The sequence below is a fragment of the Fonsecaea monophora genome, assembly GCF_001642475.1.
Source record: "Fonsecaea monophora strain CBS 269.37 chromosome Unknown Scaff60, whole genome shotgun sequence".
Lineage (NCBI taxonomy): Eukaryota > Fungi > Ascomycota > Eurotiomycetes > Chaetothyriales > Herpotrichiellaceae > Fonsecaea > Fonsecaea monophora.
In genome coordinates, this window is record NW_019173991.1 from 102,031 (window position 1) to 124,105 (window position 22,075).

The window sequence follows — 22,075 nt, forward strand, 5'->3', positions numbered from 1 at the left end:
GTTTCCAATTGGACGGAGAGACGGTCGGACGGTTTCAAACATACAACGAGCGCAATCTTTGGTTGGTTGTTTGTTGTCCCAATGTCTCGAATCGACTCTTGACGAAACCTTTCTTTCGTGGTTGATATACACCCTTGCCACGAGTCACGTCTGAAGCAGCTTCAATACACTAACAGAGTAGACTGGACGATGATAGACAAGTGTCACTAACTCAAGGGCGTGGTAACACGGTGATGTTATACTCCTACTACGCGTAGTCGATGGATCTTCAAGTCTCTCCGACTCCGCACTCGGTTTTCCCTTCTCACCAATGCCCCGGAAATTGATTTGGAAGGGGATCCATATATCCTTGTAACGGGCATCACTACTGTAGAAAAGGAACTGGGAGATAGTTGGGTTGCATCATGATATTGAACCTCGATAGCGCTCTTTCTTCGATCTATGTTAAGCAGCGACCTCCATCAGTTGCAAGTGAACTCCTCATCACAAAACCCTGGCAACCCACATCTCGGTGGGCTGTCTCTTTAGTCTCATATTATTGCTCTTGCATCATTTGCCCCTCTACCTCATCGCAATGAGCGGCTTACTTCTTCTCCTCTGGCAGACTTCCGTATAATGTCTCAACAATCATTCCAGTGACCTCTGTGACACGCATAAATTAGCACATGCAAGGCAGCAGCAAACTCATTTGAGACTTACGGTATGGGTCAGCATTGGATGCTGGTCGTCGGTCCTCAAAGTAACCCTTGCCTTCTCGGGCACAGGCTCGGGGAATGCGGACAGATGACCCTCGGTCGGCAACACCCCAGGTGAACTTATCAATACTTGATGTCTCGTGGGCACCAGTCATACGCAGGTGGTTGTCTTCGCCGTAGACCTTGATATGCTCGACGTGGCGCTTCTCCAACTTCTTCATGGCCTCCTCGATGTATTTCATGCCACCCTCTTCTCGCATCTCCTTGGACGACACATTGGTGTGGAGGCCAGCTCCATTCCAGTCACCCGGGATAGGCTTGGGTTGAAATGAGACTTTGGCGCCAAATTCTTCGGCGATACGGTGGAGAAGCCATCGTGAAACCCAGAGTTGGTCACCCACTGTACATTGAGTCAGTCAGCTGTTTTTCGCAACGCCGCGCAACCCATGCCGTATGACTTACAATCAATACCCTCGCAGGGACCAACCTGGTATTCCCATTGAGCCGGCATCACCTCGGCGTTGGTCCCCGAAATGTTGATACCGGCATACATGCAGGCCTTGTGGTGTGCCTCGACGATATCACGGCAGTAGACACGGCCAGTGCCAACACCGCAGTAATACGGTCCCTGGGGACCTGGGAAGCCACCCTTGGGCCAGCCATACGGCCAACCGTCGGCGGCCAAGAGAGTGTATTCTTGCTCCAAACCGAACCACACCTTGTGCGCGGCGTTGGCCTCCATTAATCTGAAAGCCTCGTGGCGATAGTTGAACTTGTTGGGCGTTCCATCGGGGTCCCAGGTCTCGCACATAACCAAGACGTTCTCGCCTAGACGGATTGGGTCGGGGTACATGGCCACGGGCCGGATGTAGACATCAGAATTGTCGCCCGGAGCCTGGCCGGTGGATGAACCGTCAAAGTTCCATTCGGGAAGATCGTCGACGCTCTTCGGGGCTTCGCTAAGAGTCTGGAAGTTTCAAGTCAGCCTGTGGCCATTTCTGCAAGTAATAATGGGATTTCGATGTGTCAAGTCTAGGTGGAGCCGCGTCAATGCTCGGCTGTCTATGGCGCGGGCCAAGGGGTGGTTTGATTGTCGTCTTGGGAAATGCCGAGATCGGGTGAAAGGCGATTGGCGCATGGCTGATTTCAAGTGGGCGGCGCAGCCTCGGAGGGGTCGAGAACGGGTGGTGGATAAGCCACGCCACTTTTTGACTGTGACGCCGCCGCAACTGGGTTTCCCAACGTGGGGTCTTTCCAGCCCGGCGGTGCACCCCTGCCCACAGGAAAGTGGCAGCCGAGTTCTCGTTTCGGGACTTTTTGGGTTTTTGGCGGGATTTCGGGTTGAGGGTGCGCGCCCACTATGGCCATGGGCAGGTCTCGTGTCGAAATGCCAGATGGAGGCACCGAGGGCATGAATTGCATGGACAAAATATCGCAAACAATGTGCTTACCTTTGTCTTATTTCGAAGGCCGTTGAATCCGTCAATCCAAATGTATTCAGCAAGGACTTTGCCTTTCTGGTCCAATTTCATGTATTTCTCCAACTGTGAGAGGAAAGGTTAGTTAGTGAGTGTTCGAATGGGGCGTGTTGTCTGGCGCAAGAGCGCAGGGTCGTGATCGAGGGGTAGACGTTCGACCGGAGTGTGGGAGACTCACATTGGAGGAGTTTGAAACAATGGTAGATTCACCGACGCCAGCCTGTGAGACGAGTGTCAGTCAGTTCATATGAATCATGCCAGTTTTGATGTGGTGAGACTCTCGCCGCAAGCATAGCGGGGGAACTCACCATGGTGGATAAGACGAGCAAGTGACGAGACTGAACAATGTGGATAGAGACAGAAGAGAGGAGAACAAAGGGTTCTTGGTGATTGTAGTTCAGAGAGAACAACAACGACGGAGAGCGACGAGGAGGAGAAAGGAAGTTTTGAAAAGTGAGAGAGGAGCGATAACAGGAAGGACAAAGAAGAAGCAAGCAAATAAATAAATGTCACAAAGGTGCATGGCATTGCCGCATGGGCGAATGGGGCAGCTTTCCACCCTGGATGACCCTGGGCCAGCCTGCAGCTTGCAGTTGGGGGGGTGGGAGAGGGGCTAGTGAGGCCTTTGTTCGGGGGGCTTTGGGCATGGCCGCTTCTTGCCTCCCCCACCAAAAAGCCAGAGGAATTGGGCCTCTCACCACTGGTCGCCCATCAACAAGCCGAGCTGATACGCCCCCGAGCCACGAGCCAGTCATGTTGGAGTGATGCCCGGGTCGTTACTAAAACCGTCAGCTTAACAGTTGGAGATTCCCAAGGCTTCAAGGGTAGGCTTCAAGGGTCCAGCCCTGGTCACTACCTCTACCGGAACCACTACTTGTTATTGTTCCTCCCTACTGATCCTTGCATCCACTGAGGTTTGAGAGAGACTGGGTCTAATCGACTAGTGAAAGAGCAGCTCAAGATAAGGAAAAACAAAAAGAAGTCGAGCGGATATTCCTCCCTCACGCCATGGCCACCCTCGCTCGCTACGTAGCACATCCTCAGGCATTGACGATGTTGCTCACTGCGCACAAGAGCGACGGTGATGACGACGGCCACACCTCAAGGCGCACTTGTTACCATTGCGACTGGTCCAGCATGTAATCGTGGGTTGGACGGTCAGCACAACCAAGAATCCAACTCAGATGCCAATTTCTGGGCTTCCGGGTAAATTAGCTCAGTAGCACGAGACATTCCAGATCCAACTCTCAGTTGTTGTGGAGGCAAATGAAGCGAACGAGGCGAATAATGAGCAGCTACTCGAACAGACAATCGTTCAAGCACCCCCACCTCTCCTTGACTCTCCTCCGCCTTTTCGCGATGAACTGCACGGCTGCTTACGATGTCGTATTATCATCAACCCGAGGGGCCAGAGCAGGCACCTTTGCCGTTCGGTGTGCCCAGCGGTTTTGTTCTTGTCATCACACCAGTTATTATTATTATTCCTACTTGTCAGGCCGTTGTACCTTGCAGGTGCCAATTGCCAATCCATCAACCACCGCGTATGATGATGAGAACATTCGTCTCTTCCCATCAAAGTCTCGTGCAACGCAGACTTTGGTTCTCCCCTGCTCCTGTTCGCCCTGCTAAGCGGGTTGTATGTAGGTCTACGTGTCCCGCCTCTTGTGATATCCGTCAGTCCATCCACCTAATCGCTTGCCTGCTACCTAAACAAAACGAAACAAAAAATCTAACAGGATGGGGTATCTTTAAGCCAGCAACAAAAAGAAACACAACCCTCTTGGATCTGAAGCCAGGAAGATGTGGCGTACATGCAGTCTCCCCGCATTCCCCTTGCGCCGAAGCTTATCGTCGAAAGTTGATTGGTTGGTGACCTGCATTCGAACAATCACGCAAATGACATAATGAGGTTTAGACCCGTGACTGAAGAGGGACTTCAAGCCGAAAGGGTCGGAAAGAACAAGCGCTGCTGTGGCCCTTGGCGCGCATCCTCCAATTCCTCCTCGTGCTCCTCCAACCATGCGACCATCAAGTCTTTTCACCGCGCGTCTTGTTCAGTAGAAGCAGCCGCTTTTCTTTTTCTCGTTCCTCTGCCATCTTGTCCTTCTCATACATCGTCCACAGGTGCAGTGCATGTTTGCGGGCCTCTGCCAGATCGGGCAGCATGGGACAGTGTGGTTGGGGTAACTCAGAACTGCCCTGTTGCCGCTGCTCTTCCAACATCTGAGCTTCTCTGTGTCCCTGCGCGATTCTCGCGTGCTGGATCCATCGCTCCGTCTTCTGGGTATCTCGCACTCGTCGTCGAACACTGCTGTGGACCCCTTTCGCTGTGTACGCTCCTAGACCAAGCATACCCGAGATAGGCTTCAACACCAACCCGCCAATGCCTCGCGCAATGCCTTTGGGCAACGCCGACATCCCATCCTCCTGGACGTCGAGGTAGGGAATGCGCACAACACCTATCACTCCGTCGTAAAGCCCGAACCAAAACTCTTTGCCCGCCACCTTCAGCCCCGTGCGAAATCCGTTGATCCCCTGGGGAGAAGGCCGTACGGTTTTGTCGCCATACAACCGGGGTGCGTTGTGAAATCCAAGAGCCAGGGCATTCCACATTTGTAAAGGAAGTACTGCAATGGCTTTGCTGGAGTGGCCGATCCCCTTGCCCACATCTTTCAAGATCACGACCATTGGGTCAGTACGATCCGGATTCATTGTCGTGGTCTTGGACAACTTCGAGGTATCTCTAGCGTTGGCCTGGTCGAGTCCGGACTGACCAAAGGGCAACTTCATCGGCTCTGGCTCTCCATGGAAATTGACCTGTTGCATGAGTCTTGCATGCTCTTTTCTCTGCTCGTCAACTGACGTGCCGCGCGTGGCCAATGCAATCCGTCCTGGTAGGATCAGTCCTTCAATTGCCGATTTCTGCTTTTGCCTGCGTCTGAGTTTCTCATAGTGTTTGATGTCTCGTTTCGTCGTCTCATGCATCGTCATCAGTCCACGAAATGCTTCTTGGAAGGCCTGAACGAGCACGCCGCCGGCGCCGGTGATAGGCTCCCCAGGTCCTTGAAAGTCGGTCCACTCATGATTTTTGGCCAACTCCAAGCTGGACCAGCTTATCTGTTTACTTTCCACCAGCAGATTCGCTGCCAGTGCCGACAGTCGTGTATTGGCATACTTAGTCTGCCACACGGCAACGCGATCTGGGAAGATGCTACAACGCATCGAATGAGGGCCATCGAGATTCAGGTGTCGGTGAAAAGAGTCTACCGCGTTCTCCGCCCCATCGCCTTCCTCTTGAATGCTTTGAGCAATGGCTTCCGCTTTGGCTCTGGCTTCGGGCTCGAGGCACTGACGGATCCCCTCAGCGAATTTGTCGCTGTCAAGTTTCTTCAAAGGTAGTGCCTCTTTCGCACCCGCACCCGCTCTTGCGACCATCGCGCTCCAGAAAGGCTGATCTCCAAAGAAGGGAACGATCATTGTTGGCTTGCCAAACCTCAGCCCCGCAGCTGTGGTTCCAGCACCACCGTGGTGGACCACTGCGTCAACGCGTGGGAAAAGCCAGTCGTGGGGTACATTGTCAATCAGGAAGATGCCGTCGGGCTTATCCATACCATCCCCCATACCACCCCATCCTCTACTGACCACAGCGCGAACACCAGCTTTCTCGACTGCCTCGAAAACCATCTTCGTGAATGCCCCCGGGTCGCTGATTCCCGAGATTGAGCCAAAACCTATGTAAACAATCGGCCTCGCATCTGATCTCTCGAGAAACTTCACTAGATCTTTTGGAGGATGGTAAGAGGTGGCCAGATCCAAGAAGACGTAGCCTGCGATGTCTATCTCGGGACCCCAGTCCTGAGGCTTCGGCACCAGGCCCGGCGACCAGAGATATGTCACTGGAACCTTGAGACGAGAGAGTTGACCAGGAGCCCAGAGAGTTGAAACAGGTTCCAATCCTAAAGTTTGGACACGGAATCGGTTGATCAAGTCGCCCAGTCCCTGCCATGTCATCAGATCGACCAAGGGATAGCTCATGAAGTTGGTGTACCTCTGGTCCACGTTGGAAGCCTTGATATTGGCCAGAGGGTGAGGAAACGCTTGCGTGGGGGAATAAGGAAAGGTAAAGACTAAGTGTAGTGGGATACTCAGTCTCTCTGCGCAGTGATAATGAGCGAAAGAGGGCGGGTTGGCAATGATGGCGTCGGCAACAAAAGGAGGCTTCGAGCGCATTAACTCCAGGTTCGCCACGTCCATTTCGTCATCGGTAGCATTGATGCACGCCCTCCAAAATCCTTGGAACATTTGATACATCGACTCACGCCTTTTGCCTATTTCTCCGGACCTGACAGTCTCGAGCGTCGGTATCAACCCAGGATTTTTGACCATGAATGCCATCAGTTCGGAAGGATCTCCACCCACAGAAAAGAATTCGAGACCAACTTCCTTCTCGACGAACTGCTTGAAGGTAGGGTGCGATGCAATCCGTACCCTGTGGTGATACTTGTCTTTCAGAATCTTCCCGATTTTCAAAAAGGGCTGAATGTCGCCACGGCTACCAATAACCATAATTACTATGTTCATCGAAGGAACGACAAGCTTGTGCTTGTCTCTGAGGAAATCAGCCTTAGCCTTGTCCGCCACTTTTGCCTCCTCTTGGTAGTCGGGACCCAGCTGATGTCGAATGGTTGCGCCTAGCGCTTTGGCAAGGTAGCCTGTCTGAGCTGTCTCATTCACCGAGATATTCAGTCTGCCATCCCTGGCTACTCTCCCTTGAGATTGAAAGAACTTGTTTCCCACCTTCAGATGAGACGGCCTCCGGTGGGTCCAAATTCGATTCAGCTGGGATTTTGAGAGGGCATTGTGAGCGGGATAAGTCTTTACCCTGTGCATTCCAGCTATGTTGTCTTCATCTGAGGAAAATGACGTGTCCGACTCGCCCGAAGATATTCGAGGTTCAGTATTTCGTGAAACCGGGTAGTTCACCGTGGACCGATGCTGTCTGAGGGGTGCTGAAGTCCTCGAGGTAGTAGGGCTAATAACTTCTGTATCGAACTTGCGCGAAGCAAGGCGCGGCCTTTCGAAGTTGCCATTCTGTCCAGCATCTTGTCCAACCTCTTTGGTACTCTCTGGATTCTGTGTATGTGATCCACTATGCAGCGTAGTTTCTGAGCATTGACGGGAGTCGTTGTGTGCTGATTTCGGTCGTTCCGGGTAGGGAAATGAGGTGGGAGGAGGATCGAAGGTAGGGCTGGTCTTGTAATCTGTAGCGGAAGAGGCCAGAGGCGCGAGCATTTGCGCCATATGAGGTGTTATGATGATCCCTTCAGCATAGTGACTGTCCGCAAGCTTGGTGGGCTCTCTGACAATGGACGCAAGGAATGGCCGCTTCCGTCAGCTTTGAACGCAAGACCGGGAAAATCCAAGCAATGGGCTCTGCAACGTATTCCACAAGAATTCTGTCGAGCAAGACTGGTAAATGACATTTACATAACTAACGCCAAAAGCACCGCGGTCGAGAAGACAGGCTGGAAGAAGACTGAACAAGGAAATTGAGCGCCTGAGTAATTCTTCCTGGGTAGGGTTGGTAGGCCACTCATTAACTTGTTCCTGGCGGGAGTGACCTCACCACGGTTGCGTCATGAGGCGCTGGGCGCCACCTGAGCGAGACTCCACAAGCCCCAAGCCTCAAGCCTCCGTGCGCCCCCAACCAGATAACAGGAGTTTCCAAGGCCATCTATCTACTTGGTACTCGTCCAGACGTACTCGGTACAGTTGCAAACTTGCTCCTGGTGTCAATCCTGGCGTGATGCGGCACCAAGCAGCTTTCACCCGTCTGCATAGGACATTGGAGTTGAATCTCTCACTACCGTTCAGTGTGTGCCTCAAAAACACCTTCGTTCCACGATCGAATCAGAACAGCAAGATCATCGTGGCTAAGTTGGAGACCACCAAAGATGATCCCTTAGCTAACGAGAGAACCCAGCCACCCCCAGAATCCCACGATCACTCTTTGGGGACCACAAGGAATCCCTAAAGGCTAGATCCTCCCAATCACTCGCAGACACACACCCGAGCCAACCACCAATCTTCCCTTGTCTCGCTAAGACGGGCCTTTCCATCAGGGTATCCTGCACTTCCAGATCAGGGTTTGCTCAAGCGGATCGTGGAAAGAACTGTTGAAATGTCGACTAGATGGCATGAGGAGGTCCGAAGACCAGTCCCCTCAGTCCGCGTCTGAAAACAAAGTCCTCCAGGTCTCCTTGACGGCATTCATTACCCGGATCTGCCTTGGAACTCCAACTGTTCACCTGCCAATTTATTACTCGACTATCCATAAGCTACAACCTTGTATGCCCCATCAAAACCGCCTTCGGACGTACGCCTAGGTATCGTTCACACCGTGGTGTAGGAGAAGTGGCCGGATCAAGCAGGGCGGCCTTCAGCAGCGGCCACAGTTCTATACCCTGTTCGACCGCGGGTTTCCTATCTGGACGAGAAGACAGCGGATACCTGCCACAAGCATTAAACATTAATCTGACAATTGTTCCCCAAGCTCCGGTTACAGTATTGTCAGCACTGGGGAACTCAAAACTGCATCAACGGGGATTTCGACACGTAACGTGTTTAGCAAAAAAAAAAAAAAAAAAAAAGAATCCGGAGTCGCTTGGAAGAAAGTTTCAAGGTATTGTCCGTTCGGAGACTATTATCAGTTCAATGATAGAGCTTCTTTCTCCCAGCGCACGGCCCCCGGCCAAAATCCGACACGTTGAGGGAGCTGCAGCACAAGTCGACATGGATCGGCCGCGACACCATGACCACCATTACCTAGACCAATCCCGCACCCCAGTCTTACAAGTAGGTTCACCAAAACCCTCCCGAGTCTACCGTCTTCCGACCCGGCGCCCCTTGTCCATCCGAGAGTTGGGCTGAGCGGGCCAGATTTGCTGGCCAAACCGGCCTATCCAACCTTCAGCCATGCAATGGTCCTGCATTCAGCCCAGTCGCGACACAGCCTAGTGCACCTTTCTCCTGCGCCCTGATTGCCGGAATCCAAAGCCTCATCGTCATCGGCACACACGATATGCGTGGGACAACTCGAACACTGCACGGTCATTCTGATTATGATAGGGCTGAAAGCCGGTGTACTTAAGAAACCCTCCTCCTCTGGGAAATGCTCGGTTCTCCACCCACTGCTCTGCCGGCTCCTCCACTGACTTTTTCGGTGGGACACATCTTTGTTGCGTTGCGGTTTGCAGCGCCGAAAAGTATGTGGTTTCTTGTTTGGAACAGGATCTCGGCAAGGGCTGGTAGGCCGTCGCAGACAAGAAGTGCGTGGACTGGATGCTGCGACTGCTCAAATGTGTCGGGCATATACGGAGTACCGTCGAGCCAGTGCACTAGTGTGGTCATCATCAGGATCCACCATCATCCCCTTGTGCTGACGGCCTCGTCCTTGTCCTCGAGGTCTGCTGCCAGGTACGCCGCACCTGGTGCAGTCTCTGTTCAATGCCTGCTTCGATGACGGCTCGTGCGGTGGTAGGAGGGAATAGGTTGGATTCGGTACACAGGTTGTACATGAGGCGGATGACATCGAGTTTCTCTCGCTCGGGCACGGCGGTCCAGACGGCATTGACGTCGGCCCATTTGGAATTGGGATGAGCGGCACAGTATTCGCCGTGAACCCTCCGGGCAAAGTTCTTGAAGTTGTCAAACTGTCGGTTGCTGAGGCCAAGCTTTTCCTGCACTTGAGCGGGAGAGTCTCGCAGCCTGATGGGCGTTGTGCTCATATCGAAATCGAATCGGAATCTGCGAGTTCCAACGGGTACGGCAGAAGGGGAAGAGGTCAGCAAGTGGACAGCACAGCACAGGAAGAATTTGGCCTGCAATAATGGATGACCCCAGGACCCTCGATGTCTTTTTCAGCCTGACTCCAAATTGGAATGCCGGAGGGAAAGGACATAGCCGTCCGTCACCTGTCACGGTGACCAGGTTTCTGCACTGGCACTCCTGCCCAAGTGCACTATCCTCCCACTACGCATTTTTGCGACTTCTCTTACCAGAACCTGCCCCTCCAATTGGGCTCTGCCCCACCGTGGAATTGCCAAGCGACAAGGACCAACAGTGGGCTTTGCTGTCAGAGGAATTCCATAATCGGTCTCTAGCCGTTGCGAGGCACTCTAAAGCAGAATAGGTTACCCGGATGCGGCGCCGCATGGCCAGGGCCCCAAGGGTTCCAGGGCAGCCAGGCACTCAAGGACAGCCAGGGATGATGCACGCCTTGGCCAGCTTAAGCCTTAGGGAAGCTAGAGCCCTTCAGGAGCCCCCCCGGCTGATGGCGTAGACCGCTGTGACCGCTTTAGAGGGGGGGATCAGTGGGGGTTTGGCTTGACGGAGACAATCATGGGCTTTCCCCGTGCCTATTGCCGTTGAGCCGTTGGAGCCATCTCGAGAGGCGCGGACGATTTTCACCAATCGCTGGCCTGGGCGGTCAACAGGGAGTGACAGGGAGTGGCAGGTCAGGCTGACGGCGACACGCTAGGCCTAGCCCCTGGCTCGCTATATCGTTTCATCGTCGTCCAGACCACTTCCTCTGGCACTTTTGATTCGCAAAGACGTTCCAGTCGTTACAACCTCCTTCATGAAGCGTCGCAGGATCATTTGGCGACCATTTGACGACCATTAACAATTCTGATACAGGCCGCGACACCATGAACAACATGGATTCTGCAATATCTCCCTCTCCTACTGCTCCGTCTCTCTCTTTTTCCTCTCTCTTTCTGTCTCTATCTCCTGACTTCTCCTTTACCTTCCATTTCACCGTACTTTGCTTACCGCCTTGCGCAGTGGACTCTGCAGCATCGTTATACCTTTTACTTCCAACAATCTCGCTGGCGAGAGACTTGGCTTTTTATCTCAGCCTTCTTTACGACCTTTTACGCTCTGACGCCCGTTATACGTCCGCATTGAGTTATTGTTTTATGACCATATACGACACCTGTCAGCACACTGAGCACCAACAAGACCCTACCATCCAAGATGCTTGGTTCCAAAACCCTCATTTTGACTTCAACTTACCCCGCCGACTTCTCACCGCCACGCACTAGTCGTCATTACCGCTTACGGCGCCGCTTCATTACAGCACTGCATCTCGCGAGTCTGCTGGCCAGTTTGATCGCCATTTCACTTTTTGCGGCGGCTATTCCCCGATGGAACGCCAATTTCTTCCATAATACAGGCCCCAATAGGGGCGACTGGACCGATGGCATGCCCCTAGGGCCCCTGACATTTGCCTTCGTCTATCATGCGATCGTCCTGGGTCAGCAACGAAGGCAACAGAACTCGCGATCGACGGAGGATTCGAGTCTTCGCCCTTCACTTTCCCGACGAGGTCTGATTATACATACGACGGTCCCTATTCTTGTCTTGCTCAGTCTTCTTCCGGGTCTGCTCCTCGCAGGCTACGGCTCTTTGTTTCGAGTCTGGCAGCCTGCAGTACGCACACAGTCTGGGATCCTCGTGTGCAATATGCTGAATATTTTTACTCGGGAATGTGCGCCAACGCTCTACGACATCGGGAACTTGCAGCTTGCAGGCATCGCATTTGGGACGGTCGTGTGGAGCCTGCACTTTGCCCTGTTGCTGGTGAGTCTCCGTAACCTCAGGCGCGGTATGCTGGTCAAGCAGCTCCAGAGGGAGAAGATGGCGCAGTATGCCCGAAACGAGCGGAGCTACTCCCGGGGAAGTAGACAAGGCTATGCCAGTCGACATGGTCCCACTCCCAGCCACAGTTCGGGCGACCACAGCAGTGCCTGGCCCCAACATGTGTATTCAGAGCGATACCGAGGAAGCGGCTCGCGGTCTAGCCTAAACTCTAAGCCTGGGTCGGGGACAGGATCAAGAAGCAACTCGCTTACCATGAAGACTAGCGACAGTCAGCACCGCCGGTCAGCAACAAACGCGCAAGATCACCAGCAGGTGGTGCCCATCTGCCTGGTTCAAGCGCCCGAAGAGAGCCACCCACCCGTGTCACACAGGGATGCGTGATTGTTCGCCTGTGCCAACTCCGCCTCTCAGCTCTTGATGGAACTTTTGTAATGGGTGGCAGCAGATTAACGAGGCACTGTCGGTATATTTAGGCTCCTCCGAATCTCGGGTTTTCAACAAGAGGATTCCAAACTCCGGTGTGCTGCTGCTAATAAGCAATACATCCCCAAAGTCGAGATGGTCTGGGCTTACATATCCCTCTGGATATTGCTTGGGATTATATTTTTGTTTTCCTCGTGCGAACCCAGTGGATCCAAGGGCCAAGGAACACATATTCCATCTGTACCCGTTGCTTTCCACTCTTCATTATCCCTTGTCTTCCAGAAACGACCTCGTCCCTTGGCTCGTCACGATTGATCAAAACTGCCGAGACCCACCGATCCTGCTCCGGTCAGGCCCGAGCCTAGTTGTGCCTGATAGGGCAGACAAGGGAACGAGCATGGCTGGGCTGCCACCTGGCGTGGATATCCAGGTGCCAGGATGACAGATGCTCACCGCAAGTAGATCGTCACCAGCCCTTTCGTCCCGCTTTGGCGAAAGAAAATCTTCCTGTCGTGGCCAGTCAGCTTGCACGAGTCGATGACCGGACGTGGGGTCAGTTTTGGTCCCCCCAACGATGCAACTGGGACAGGATTTATCTGTCTGTGACACAACCTGCTATCAAGAGCTATTGCAACGCAACCAATCCCTAGGCCTGAGATGGTAACGAGCCACCTGATTTGGGAAGGTCTCTCGGCTCTCCTCCGATCGACTAGAGCATGACACCAAACCTTTTTCCCTGGGACTTTTCCACCACCGAAGTGGGACGTCAATCCTACATGAGTAACAAGTCGACAAAATCATACAGAAGGCGAGGTGGTTTGGGTACTGAGGACGTCGTACTTGTATGGAATTCGCGAACCCCACGGCTTTCAAGTGCGCTATGTACGTACGATGGGTGAGACGAGGGATTGCTGCGCCTCGTGTTGGAGGGACTTCCACCTTGCAGCTTACGAGGTACTGGGTACCGAGTCCATGGCACTCGACCTATGCGGCCCCAAGGAGGATGAGGCACAGAATGTACTCGTGTGTTCTACTCGGTACCTAGTACGGTATATGTCTGGCGTGCCCTGTGTAGCGAGTACTCGGCATAGAAAGCTGGGATGGAGAAGATTCTCGTGCACCCATGTCGAGAGCTCATTATTGTCGCCGACTCGTCGCCGACTTGTCAGCGTCACTGTTGGTTTTACTACTGCTTGTATCTACCTCGTTACCGTACCTCGATACCTCGATTACCTCGTCCTTCGCACGCCTTGGTACGCACGTACGTAAGTGAGGTCCACCCAGTACCTAGCGAGGAGGTACCTAGTCACTCATTACTTGCTCAGTGCTCAGTGCAGTATTCGCCGGACTTGTTCTTGTTTTCTTGTCCTTGTCCTTTGTTCTCTGCTCGTTCTCCTGCCTCTTGTACTCTTGAACTCTAATTTTTTTCCCCCCCCCTTCCCGGTTCTCCCCAAGTCCCTGGTCCTCTTTCACTAGGTACATAGTGTACATAGACAAAACCCCCACGCCCTCCCTCCGGCCTCTTGGCCCCTTAGCAATTCCCTCTCTCCTCTCGTCACCCTCGTCGTTCTGGGTCTGGGTCTAGTGCCTCGTATGCTGACTCGGCCGCATCGCGAGGACCCACGAGGCTTGGTCTCCATGCCAGGTACCTGTTCGCCGAGGGAATGGATACCTCAGAAAAGAGAGAGAGAGGGAGAGAGAGGGAGAGAAAAAGCTTTCCGTACTCGTACTCATGCTCTTCCTCATCCTGGTCCTCGTACTTGGAGACAGACCATTACCATGGTTGTTGAATAGACAGACCACCAAGTCATACTCACCACCTGTCTCGCTGTGCCTATTTGGGCTTCTCTTCTCGACGCTCATCTTGTTGTCATGCTACCATGCTTCGCTTAACCAACACCTCAACACGAGTCGACTCGACCTCCATTAATCACTTGTACCTACACAGAATTCATCCGTCTGGAGCTTTGCGCAAGTGTTTCTTCTACCTATCGTCATGAGGGTGTCATTGTCGTTGAAAACTATGTAGCTATGTGGATTTTGGAATCTGTTTTTCTTCCTCTCCCTTTCTTCACGGCTTCATTGGTCTCGAATGCACCCAGTTCGCCTCAATTATCAGTCTTTCCTGTTTCTCCCTTTGGGGGCCTTTCTTTTCCATCATTAGTAGGGCAGCTTACCTACTGGCATCACGTCAACGACCTGCGTGTTGGCATGATCCATGTCCTTCCAGCCAGTCATGCCCGCTAGCCCGCTTCGTGAACCCCATACCTGATCACCATATCCGACGACTCAAAACACATTCGCTGAACCCTTCAGCCCTTATGTCCATTTCGGATCTGATCCGTTCCCCCCTAGTCCCACTGCCATAGTTTGAAGGCCGTGTTGTCCCTTCCTGTGGTCATGCTGAGGGAGCTCTCGCTCCCGGGACTCAACCATTACTTGTGACCCGTCTTGTTTATTTCCTCAGCTCAAAAATAGGCCTATTACCATTGAAGAGTGATGCACTGAGAAGCCATTTCGAACCATAATCCCAATGTTTGCAGATTCATTCTCTTTTAATCCTCCCAGACCCCCATTGTAGGTTGTAGTCGGTCTCTAGGATAAGTGGAATGCTCCTTGGCCCTCTCGAATAGCCACAAACAGCCTCTCCTTTAGTACGGCCTGCGAGGTGTAGTCTGGAAGCTTGAGGTAGTTGACACAAGTCATCACACTAGGCAGATAGTCGTCGGATGTGTATGGTGGCTCGCTGGGCTTGCAAACCACAGTAAACATCGGCGTGAGACTCTTGAAGCCTCCGATGGGAAGTTTCGGGCTGCCAGTGACGAACTGTAGAAAGTCGCGACGTTGAGGCAGTGTCAACTCCGACATGGTCTGCAACAAATTCTTGACGCTCTTGCTGTCCATGTTGTATCCGTGATCGGCTTTGACAGAGTCCATTAGTGTTTCGATGCTCCAGTCCTCGTCGGTGCGACCAAATAGCATGACAAGCTCATCCGGCGTGAATGCCCGCAAAGACGAGTATGAGAAGACTTGAGAGAATCCGGTCTGAAAGGCCTCAATCTGAGCGCGTACACCGCTTCCCAGACTAAGATCGAGGACTCGCTCGACATATTGCTGGACATTTTTCATGGTCACGCTGACGTTCGAGCCATCTGGAATGAGCTCAATGCTAGGATAGCCAGGCAGGGTGAAGTCCAGCATGAGATCCTCAACTTTGGCTCCCCGGATTGTGAGATCCCCGATCGCCTGCGTCTTCTCGTCTTCTGTCAAAGATGAATCAAGTTCGATTCCTGCTTTGGCTTTGAGGAAATGTTGAAGCTGAGATAGAGAATTGGCCAGGTCCTGGTCGACTGTGCGCAACAGGCCAATCGAGGGAGCAACATTGCTGGCCCCGCCCATCTTGAAAAACGTTGGGCTGAATGCGATGTCGATGATGCGCGAATCAAGCATCGATCGAGCCACGAATTTGCCGAGCGTCTTGAACAACAGCAGTAACTTCTTGCCAGCCTCGCTTCGGCTCTCCTCCGAGCTCATCGGGATCGGGAAAAGACCATTCTTGCCAAAAGCGAACTGTTCATTCTCACCCGAGTCGTTCTCACGCCACATCTTCAGCTTCTTCTTACAGAACTCCTTCGACACGGTCGAGTAAAACTCGAGGGTGGGCCCGAGACCAGTTCCGACTTCTTCAAAGTACTCAACTTCCAGGACACTGGGCGAGGCACCATACATATCCATAACCTTCATGGCTGACTCCAAGATACGATGACGAGAGATGCGCACTTTCTGACGCTGAGGCCGGCCCAGCATAGGTCTGTCGTCTCGGCGACGATCGCGCCGGTCATCGTTCTCTGATTGGCTGTTCTGCCATCGAATCATAGAACGTGAATAACCAAACGAGGTTGACTGCAAGAAAAGGTGTCTCGTCTCAAAGGGGAACAGGAACGGAAACGACCGGGCAAGGTCTTCGCTCCAATCTGGCAAGCAGTTACTAGCCACAATCAGGGGTTCCTCCAGTTGGCGATTCATCTTAGCCGTCAGCTTGGTGTTGATAAAGGATGCAAGGGATTCTGGGTAGAGCTTTGTCTCCAGTTGTCCAATGGAATCTTGGAGCTCATCAAGATTTGCGTTGAGCTCGTGAAGGATTCGGAGCAGAGCGAGAATAGAAGAAGTGACGGGATGGTCGCTGAACGATGCCGGCAGGCCATTTTGGGATCCCCGGGTTTCGCTCTCGTCCCACGTCGACGTATTCGAAGGAGTAGCAGGAGGGCCGCGGACCTTTCTGAATTTGACTGTATGGACACCAGACCAGACGCTCCGCGATGCAGGAAGCTGTGGCTGGTCACGGTTATGGTGGACTGCTCGGTAGATGGTTGTGTTATTTGGGATAATCTTCCCATCGATGCTGAACTCAATGTGCCAATCTTGAGGAATCGACGCAAGGGCTTGGGCATATGAAGGACGAGCTCCTGGCCCCGCTGGAGATGGCCCTGGCGATTGTCCTGAGGATGGTGGGCGAGTGCTGCCAGGAACTGGTGTCCCTGGCTGAGGGGTAAGCACTCTGGTACCGTCTTCTTTTCGAGCCGTCACCTTGCCACTGGAGCCAATTTCCATGTTCACAGCTCCTGGTTCAGGCGCTTCTGTATCCGAGTCATCCTCTTCCAGGCCATCTACGAAGGCTTCAAGTGCGCCTTCTCCTTCTGCAGCTGGAGCTTCAGGATCTTCGAGAACCTTTTCATCGGCACATTCTAACTTGTTAGAGGTGTCCTCGGAGCTAGGCTCTGGTGCCGAAGGCTGGTTGGATGAAGACGCCAGGGAACGCCGGGTCAACCGCCTTCGCTCGGGCTTGTCAGCCGCCTTCTTATCGACAGGGTTCTGGCGCTCTTCAGATCGCTGTTTCGTTCGAGAAGAGACTCGGGACTCGGGACGAGAGTCCGTCTTCCCTGCTGGAGCTGGAGAGCTCAGTTCCTGGCCGAAAGGAGATAACAATCCTGACTCAGCCGCACCGGAGAGATGAGCGAGACGAGCATTTGCGAGCTGCTGTAGCATGTCTCGGCGTCGTTGGGCAGACGCCGGTCGTTCGGACTGGCTGATTCGAGGTCGAAGGTAGTCATCAAGGGCTTTGAAAGTGGCAATAGCGTGAATAGAAACCACCATATCACGATATGTAGGCGGAATATCGCTATCGGCATCCGCTGAAAGTTTTAGACGGAGCTGACGCGACAACATTGATGTGGAGCTGCTCCGATTGTTCTCGGAAGCATTGTTGTTGACAGTGAGAACTTCGAAATGTTCTGCACGGCTTAGAAGATCTTGCAACTTTTGGATGAGCACACTGAAAGGCGTCGCTGCAGACGTCGCAGACGTCGTTTTCACATTGCCTTTGTAGATCGTCTGCATGAAAGCTGCAACGAAGTGTACCCTGGCAGTGCTGGGCGTCGTGGGTACTTCAGACAGTACTTTTACAAGCACACGAATGATCCCGGAGTCCAGCAACTCGGAGCTTGTTATACTTTCCAAGGCATCACCATCGAAATAACTTGCCAGGCGAATGAAGAGGTTGTTTTCGGTTTCCACCTGCTTTGATTGAGCGTAGAAATTCTCAATATCGTTTGCCAGCTCGTGGAGGTCGGCACGGATCTTCGAGGCCTTTTCCTTCAATTCCCTACCCTTTGGCGTGTCGTATTTTTCCAAGAACTTCTTCGCACGCATGACCACCATATCAGCAACTCCGGCAATGGCCAGTGGAGACGGCATCTCATCATCATCGTCAGAAGAGTCTGAACTCTGAGAATCATCTAGATCATGAGCGTGGTGATGTCGGACTCCAATGTCGTCGTCCTCATCTTCCTCGTCGTCATCTCTTATTTCTTCGTTGTCTTCGTCGTCCGGATCGTCGTCTTCATTTTCCTCGCCGTCGTCTTCGTCGACTTCTCCCTCGTGATCTTCGTCGTCAACGTCATCGCGCCCCTGGCGTTGCTTCTCGTCGTCCATTGTTTGAACTCCGTTGTCGCCCAGACCGCTGGTGCGACCGTTCGCATTATTGCTTTTCGAAGATTTGACATCGATTTCGAGGGGCCTATCAGCCAATTTCTTGATCTCGCCAATGACACCTTCGCGGTGAAACTGGTATTGATAAATGTCTTCGAGTCTCTCAAAAAGCAACTCTGACGCCTGGAGGGCAAACATGACCAAGCTTGGATGGTCCTCTTGAGATAATATCGACGCAAGGAATGATGCATATGGTACTGGGCGTAGAGCCTCCTCGATGACAGAAGTTTCAAGGTTGGAAAGGATCTTGAGCTGGGCGATAAGTACTTTCTGGCGGACACTCAGGTTCACCGTACTTGAGTAAGCGTCCGTCAACGTCGGCAGGAGGATGGTCGCAAAACGGCGAGTCTCTTGCTTGCAGTCATGCAGGAGCTCCAATCTTTTCTCCGTCTTTGATTGCTGCGCTGATTGCTGGTTGCCCTCATCGGACATGTAGTCATCCACATCTTCGTAGACTTCGAGATCCGACTCAGTGGAGAGGTTTGGGCTAGGAAGGAGTTCACATATGACGTTCAGGGTCTCGTAGATCTGTTCCCTGGGTCTATGTATCAAGGCTTGCATGATAACAACGCTATCAATTTTGGAGGCAGCGTCTTCGGTCTCAGTAGGAGGCGAAACCCCTGTCAGGATCTGGTACAATGTATCGACGACGTTCATCTTCAACAGTTCTGCAGAAAGTCGGGGGCTTGCTCGTGCTACTATCGCGAGCACTCGGAGAAACTCGGTATGAATATTCGCGCCGATAAGGTTCGTAGTACCTGGCAGGAGAAGCCCCAGGATTGCTCGAAGTAAGGGAGGATCAACCAGTTGCTCAAGCTTGTCCGGACTGTGCTTGAAGCTATCGATAACCCGAGTGACGCACAAGCAGCCTTGCTCAACAACCTTCTGGTCGTGACTGGACAAGACATTGAGAAGGATCGGCATAACATCTCGAATGACCGGGAATGAATCGTGAGGTATGTTACGACAGCAATTGGCTGCAGTGGTAACAGCAGTGCGCTGTGTGCCGGTGGCAAAAAAGTCAAGGAATTGAAGACAAGCGGTCAAGCCGCCCTCGCGAACAATCGATCCAGGGAAGTCGATCGAGACTTTAGACAACGTGCTCAAGGCCTGCTCGGCGACGTCGATGTACTGAATATCAAGCAACTTTTGACAGAGGACGGGCACAGCGCCTCCATACACCACGTTGGCAACCGAGCCTCGTAAAGCCTCCATCAAATTGGCAATACAACGACAAGCCAACAGCATCATCTCGGGATTCTCCTCACCCGTGATGGGATTGGGTTGCATCAAGGCCACGAGTTCTTTGACGTAGGGATCTGGCGAAAATTGGCCCGAGAGATTGTCTTCGTTTGAGACCAGCAGTAGATTCGACAACTCTTCTAGAGCCACCATCTGCATCGTGGGATTGGACGTCTGGCGTAGGTTGTTCAGGATATCTCTCAATCTTGATGACATGCCACTCATCATTCCACTCAAGGCTCGTAACGTACTCGACAATCCTGAAGAAGGGCCGCGTCCAGCACCGAAAAGGGCAGCGGAAAAGGGATCAGGGCCATCGTCTTCATCCATATCGGTATGATCGTCCCCGTCGTTACTATCGCTGTTGGGGGGATGAGCAAGAGGCGAAGTGTCTTTTTCTTGACTCGAAAGTTTCTCGTCTTCTTCCTCGTCTTTCATCTGAACATCTTGGTCCTTCTTCGCTAAACGCTTCCTCTGCCTGCGTGGCTGAGAGGACGGGGCAGGAGGAGAGAGGTCTGTGGTCAAGGTCAGTCCCAACGACGTGTTCCCTTCTGAAGCACAAACTACCTTGAGTCTTGTTATTTCTGCTGGATTGCCGGCGTGAACTCGATTTCGAGGGTAACTGTTTCTCGGACTCTTCAGGGTATTTTGAAGAGGTACTGAATATGTCAGATCACTGTAGCTAGGAGTGGATTCTCTTGAATCATTTGCGTACCCATTATTAGACATCGCCACCTCGTTCTGCGCTGCTCTTCTCCGAGTCGACCGGGAGACAGGCTGTGCGATTGCTGGCTGAGGCTGGGCCTGCTCGGTCAATTTTTGTCTCTTTCCACGACGGGTCGATGGGGTGCTCGTCTCTTCAGACCGATCGATAGGACTAGATGCTCGGAGAGCCGGGGCCTTTCGCTTTCTCGACGAGGCGGTCGGGCGGTTTGGCGTGGAGATGGCCGTCGACGGGTTGGAGGGAGCGACAGGTGAGGTGGTCGAGGTGCCAGACTCTGCAGCGAGCCTCGCAGATGAACGAGTGACTCTGCGAGACATAAGCAATGGATCTCGTCAAAATATGTCAAGAATGTAATCTGAACAGAGGTCAAGAGAGAAGGACAGTGTAAATGTGCGGGTCATTTAAAATATGTGAGGTTTTAAAGTGGCCGTGGTTTCTTGTTCAACCAAAGTGAGGAGCGAGGCGGAGAATGAGACAGGGATTCCTTTTGAGCCAAGCAGCCGAACGCAGGTGAAGGGCAAAGCAGTGAAAATAGAGGCAAGTGAGCAGTACCTGGATCTGCGGGTGTTATTCGAAGAATCTGGATGCAAGGAAGTTACAGAGGTGGTGGTAGTGGTGGTGGTTGCAGTGGAGGCTGCAGTTGCAGGTTGTTGATCAGATGGAACAAGGCCTTGAGAACGTCCGTGGATGAGGTGTGAATTTGAAGGGCGTGCAGGCAGATTTGCCATGTTAACCCGCCATCTGCAGCGACGGGAAGATGCTAACGGTGGCCAGATGGGGAAAAGAACGTACAACGAGATGAGCGAAACGAAATATGAGTCTGATACTATCTTGTGCTATAGTAGAAATAGAGACTGAGTTGGGTAGAATGACCAACACGACGTCGGTCGGTAATGCAAACCAACCGCAGCCCGTAGCCCATAGCCCTTAGCCCTTAGCCCGTTGGCGCAAGAGCGCAACACCATGCCCTATTTAGCCACTGGGCGACGGGTGCGTATCAGTTTCGGGGGGAAGGGGGGTTCGCCCCTCCTGCTTATGGGCGTCTCAGAGTATATAAGATATGACGGTCTTCCTCCCATCCAGCATAGCTGACTGAAGCTCAGTGTCCCCCTTCCCAGCAGCCTTGGGCCTACATCCAACAGGGTAGCAGTTTACAGAAGCTAAGGTAATGCCTTGAAGAACCCATCATAAAGAGGCGACTCTTGTCATGCATGATCACTTTGGCCAACTGCTCAAGTCCATCTCACAGGAAACTCGCATGACGCCAGATTTCGTCAGGCTCATCCATGCGAGCGAGGCGAATGGGAATGCTCAACAACCAGCATCTTGTCCTACACTGGTTTTGATAGCCTGATGGGTAATTTGATGTGTCGCAGGCAAATTTCCTACCTTGATTCATCGTCATCTCATAACATCATCTTTGCCCTGCACCGCCTGCCATCATTATGGCAAATATTAATCCTAGATATTGTACTTCTTATGGTAATCATGATGGTTCTATGGAAAACAGTATGGAAATCAGATTGTCAAGTGCGGTCCCTTCACGCCCATCTTTTGTCTCTGCTGTGACTACAGTATTTGTATCAACAATTACGCCATCTCCTCGTCAGCTTCTCCATCCTCACTGCCACACTTCATACACCCCACTTCTCACAGCAGAAGTCAACGAACCCTTCTCCAAAGTCCAAAGCCGGCCGCGCACTAGCAAAAACTCTCCATCTGCTTTTACATTGAGGAATTACTCAACCTAGGCCCGGCGGGCTAGGCTGCCAGGCTAGGCTGGCTGGGAAAAGCTGCTCCTC

At 52.7% G+C, this 22,075-nt stretch overlaps 5 protein-coding genes across 5 annotated transcripts; 1 reads left to right on the forward strand and 4 right to left on the reverse strand.

The window, feature by feature from the left end:
• Window positions 1-583: 583 nt before the first annotated feature.
• Window positions 584-2,484, reverse strand: AYO21_07627 (glutamine synthetase; the record flags this gene model as incomplete). The annotated part of the gene is made up of 6 exons (XM_022657581.1): window positions 584-642; window positions 700-1,095; window positions 1,158-1,662; window positions 2,147-2,239; window positions 2,352-2,393; window positions 2,482-2,484. 6 exons carry the CDS (start codon window positions 2,482-2,484, stop codon window positions 584-586), a joined length of 1,098 nt encoding a protein of 365 aa, XP_022510119.1.
• Window positions 2,485-4,201: 1,717 nt separating this feature from the next.
• AYO21_07628 (hypothetical protein) lies at window positions 4,202-7,474 on the reverse strand (the record flags this gene model as incomplete). The annotated part of the gene is made up of 1 exon (XM_022657582.1): window positions 4,202-7,474. The coding sequence occupies one exon, from the start codon at window positions 7,472-7,474 to the stop codon at window positions 4,202-4,204; it is 3,273 nt and encodes a 1,090-aa protein (XP_022510120.1).
• Window positions 7,475-9,319: 1,845 nt separating this feature from the next.
• AYO21_07629 (hypothetical protein) lies at window positions 9,320-9,960 on the reverse strand (the record flags this gene model as incomplete). Its single annotated transcript, XM_022657583.1, has 2 exons — window positions 9,320-9,570; window positions 9,654-9,960. 2 exons carry the CDS (start codon window positions 9,958-9,960, stop codon window positions 9,320-9,322), a joined length of 558 nt encoding a protein of 185 aa, XP_022510121.1.
• A 1,249-nt stretch (window positions 9,961-11,209) lies between these two features.
• Window positions 11,210-12,217, forward strand: AYO21_07630 (hypothetical protein; the record flags this gene model as incomplete). Its single annotated transcript, XM_022657584.1, has 1 exon — window positions 11,210-12,217. The coding sequence occupies one exon, from the start codon at window positions 11,210-11,212 to the stop codon at window positions 12,215-12,217; it is 1,008 nt and encodes a 335-aa protein (XP_022510122.1).
• Window positions 12,218-14,854: 2,637 nt separating this feature from the next.
• AYO21_07631 (hypothetical protein) lies at window positions 14,855-20,590 on the reverse strand (the record flags this gene model as incomplete). Its single annotated transcript, XM_022657585.1, has 3 exons — window positions 14,855-20,064; window positions 20,117-20,208; window positions 20,265-20,590. 3 exons carry the CDS (start codon window positions 20,588-20,590, stop codon window positions 14,855-14,857), a joined length of 5,628 nt encoding a protein of 1,875 aa, XP_022510123.1.
• Window positions 20,591-22,075: the final 1,485 nt, after the last annotated feature.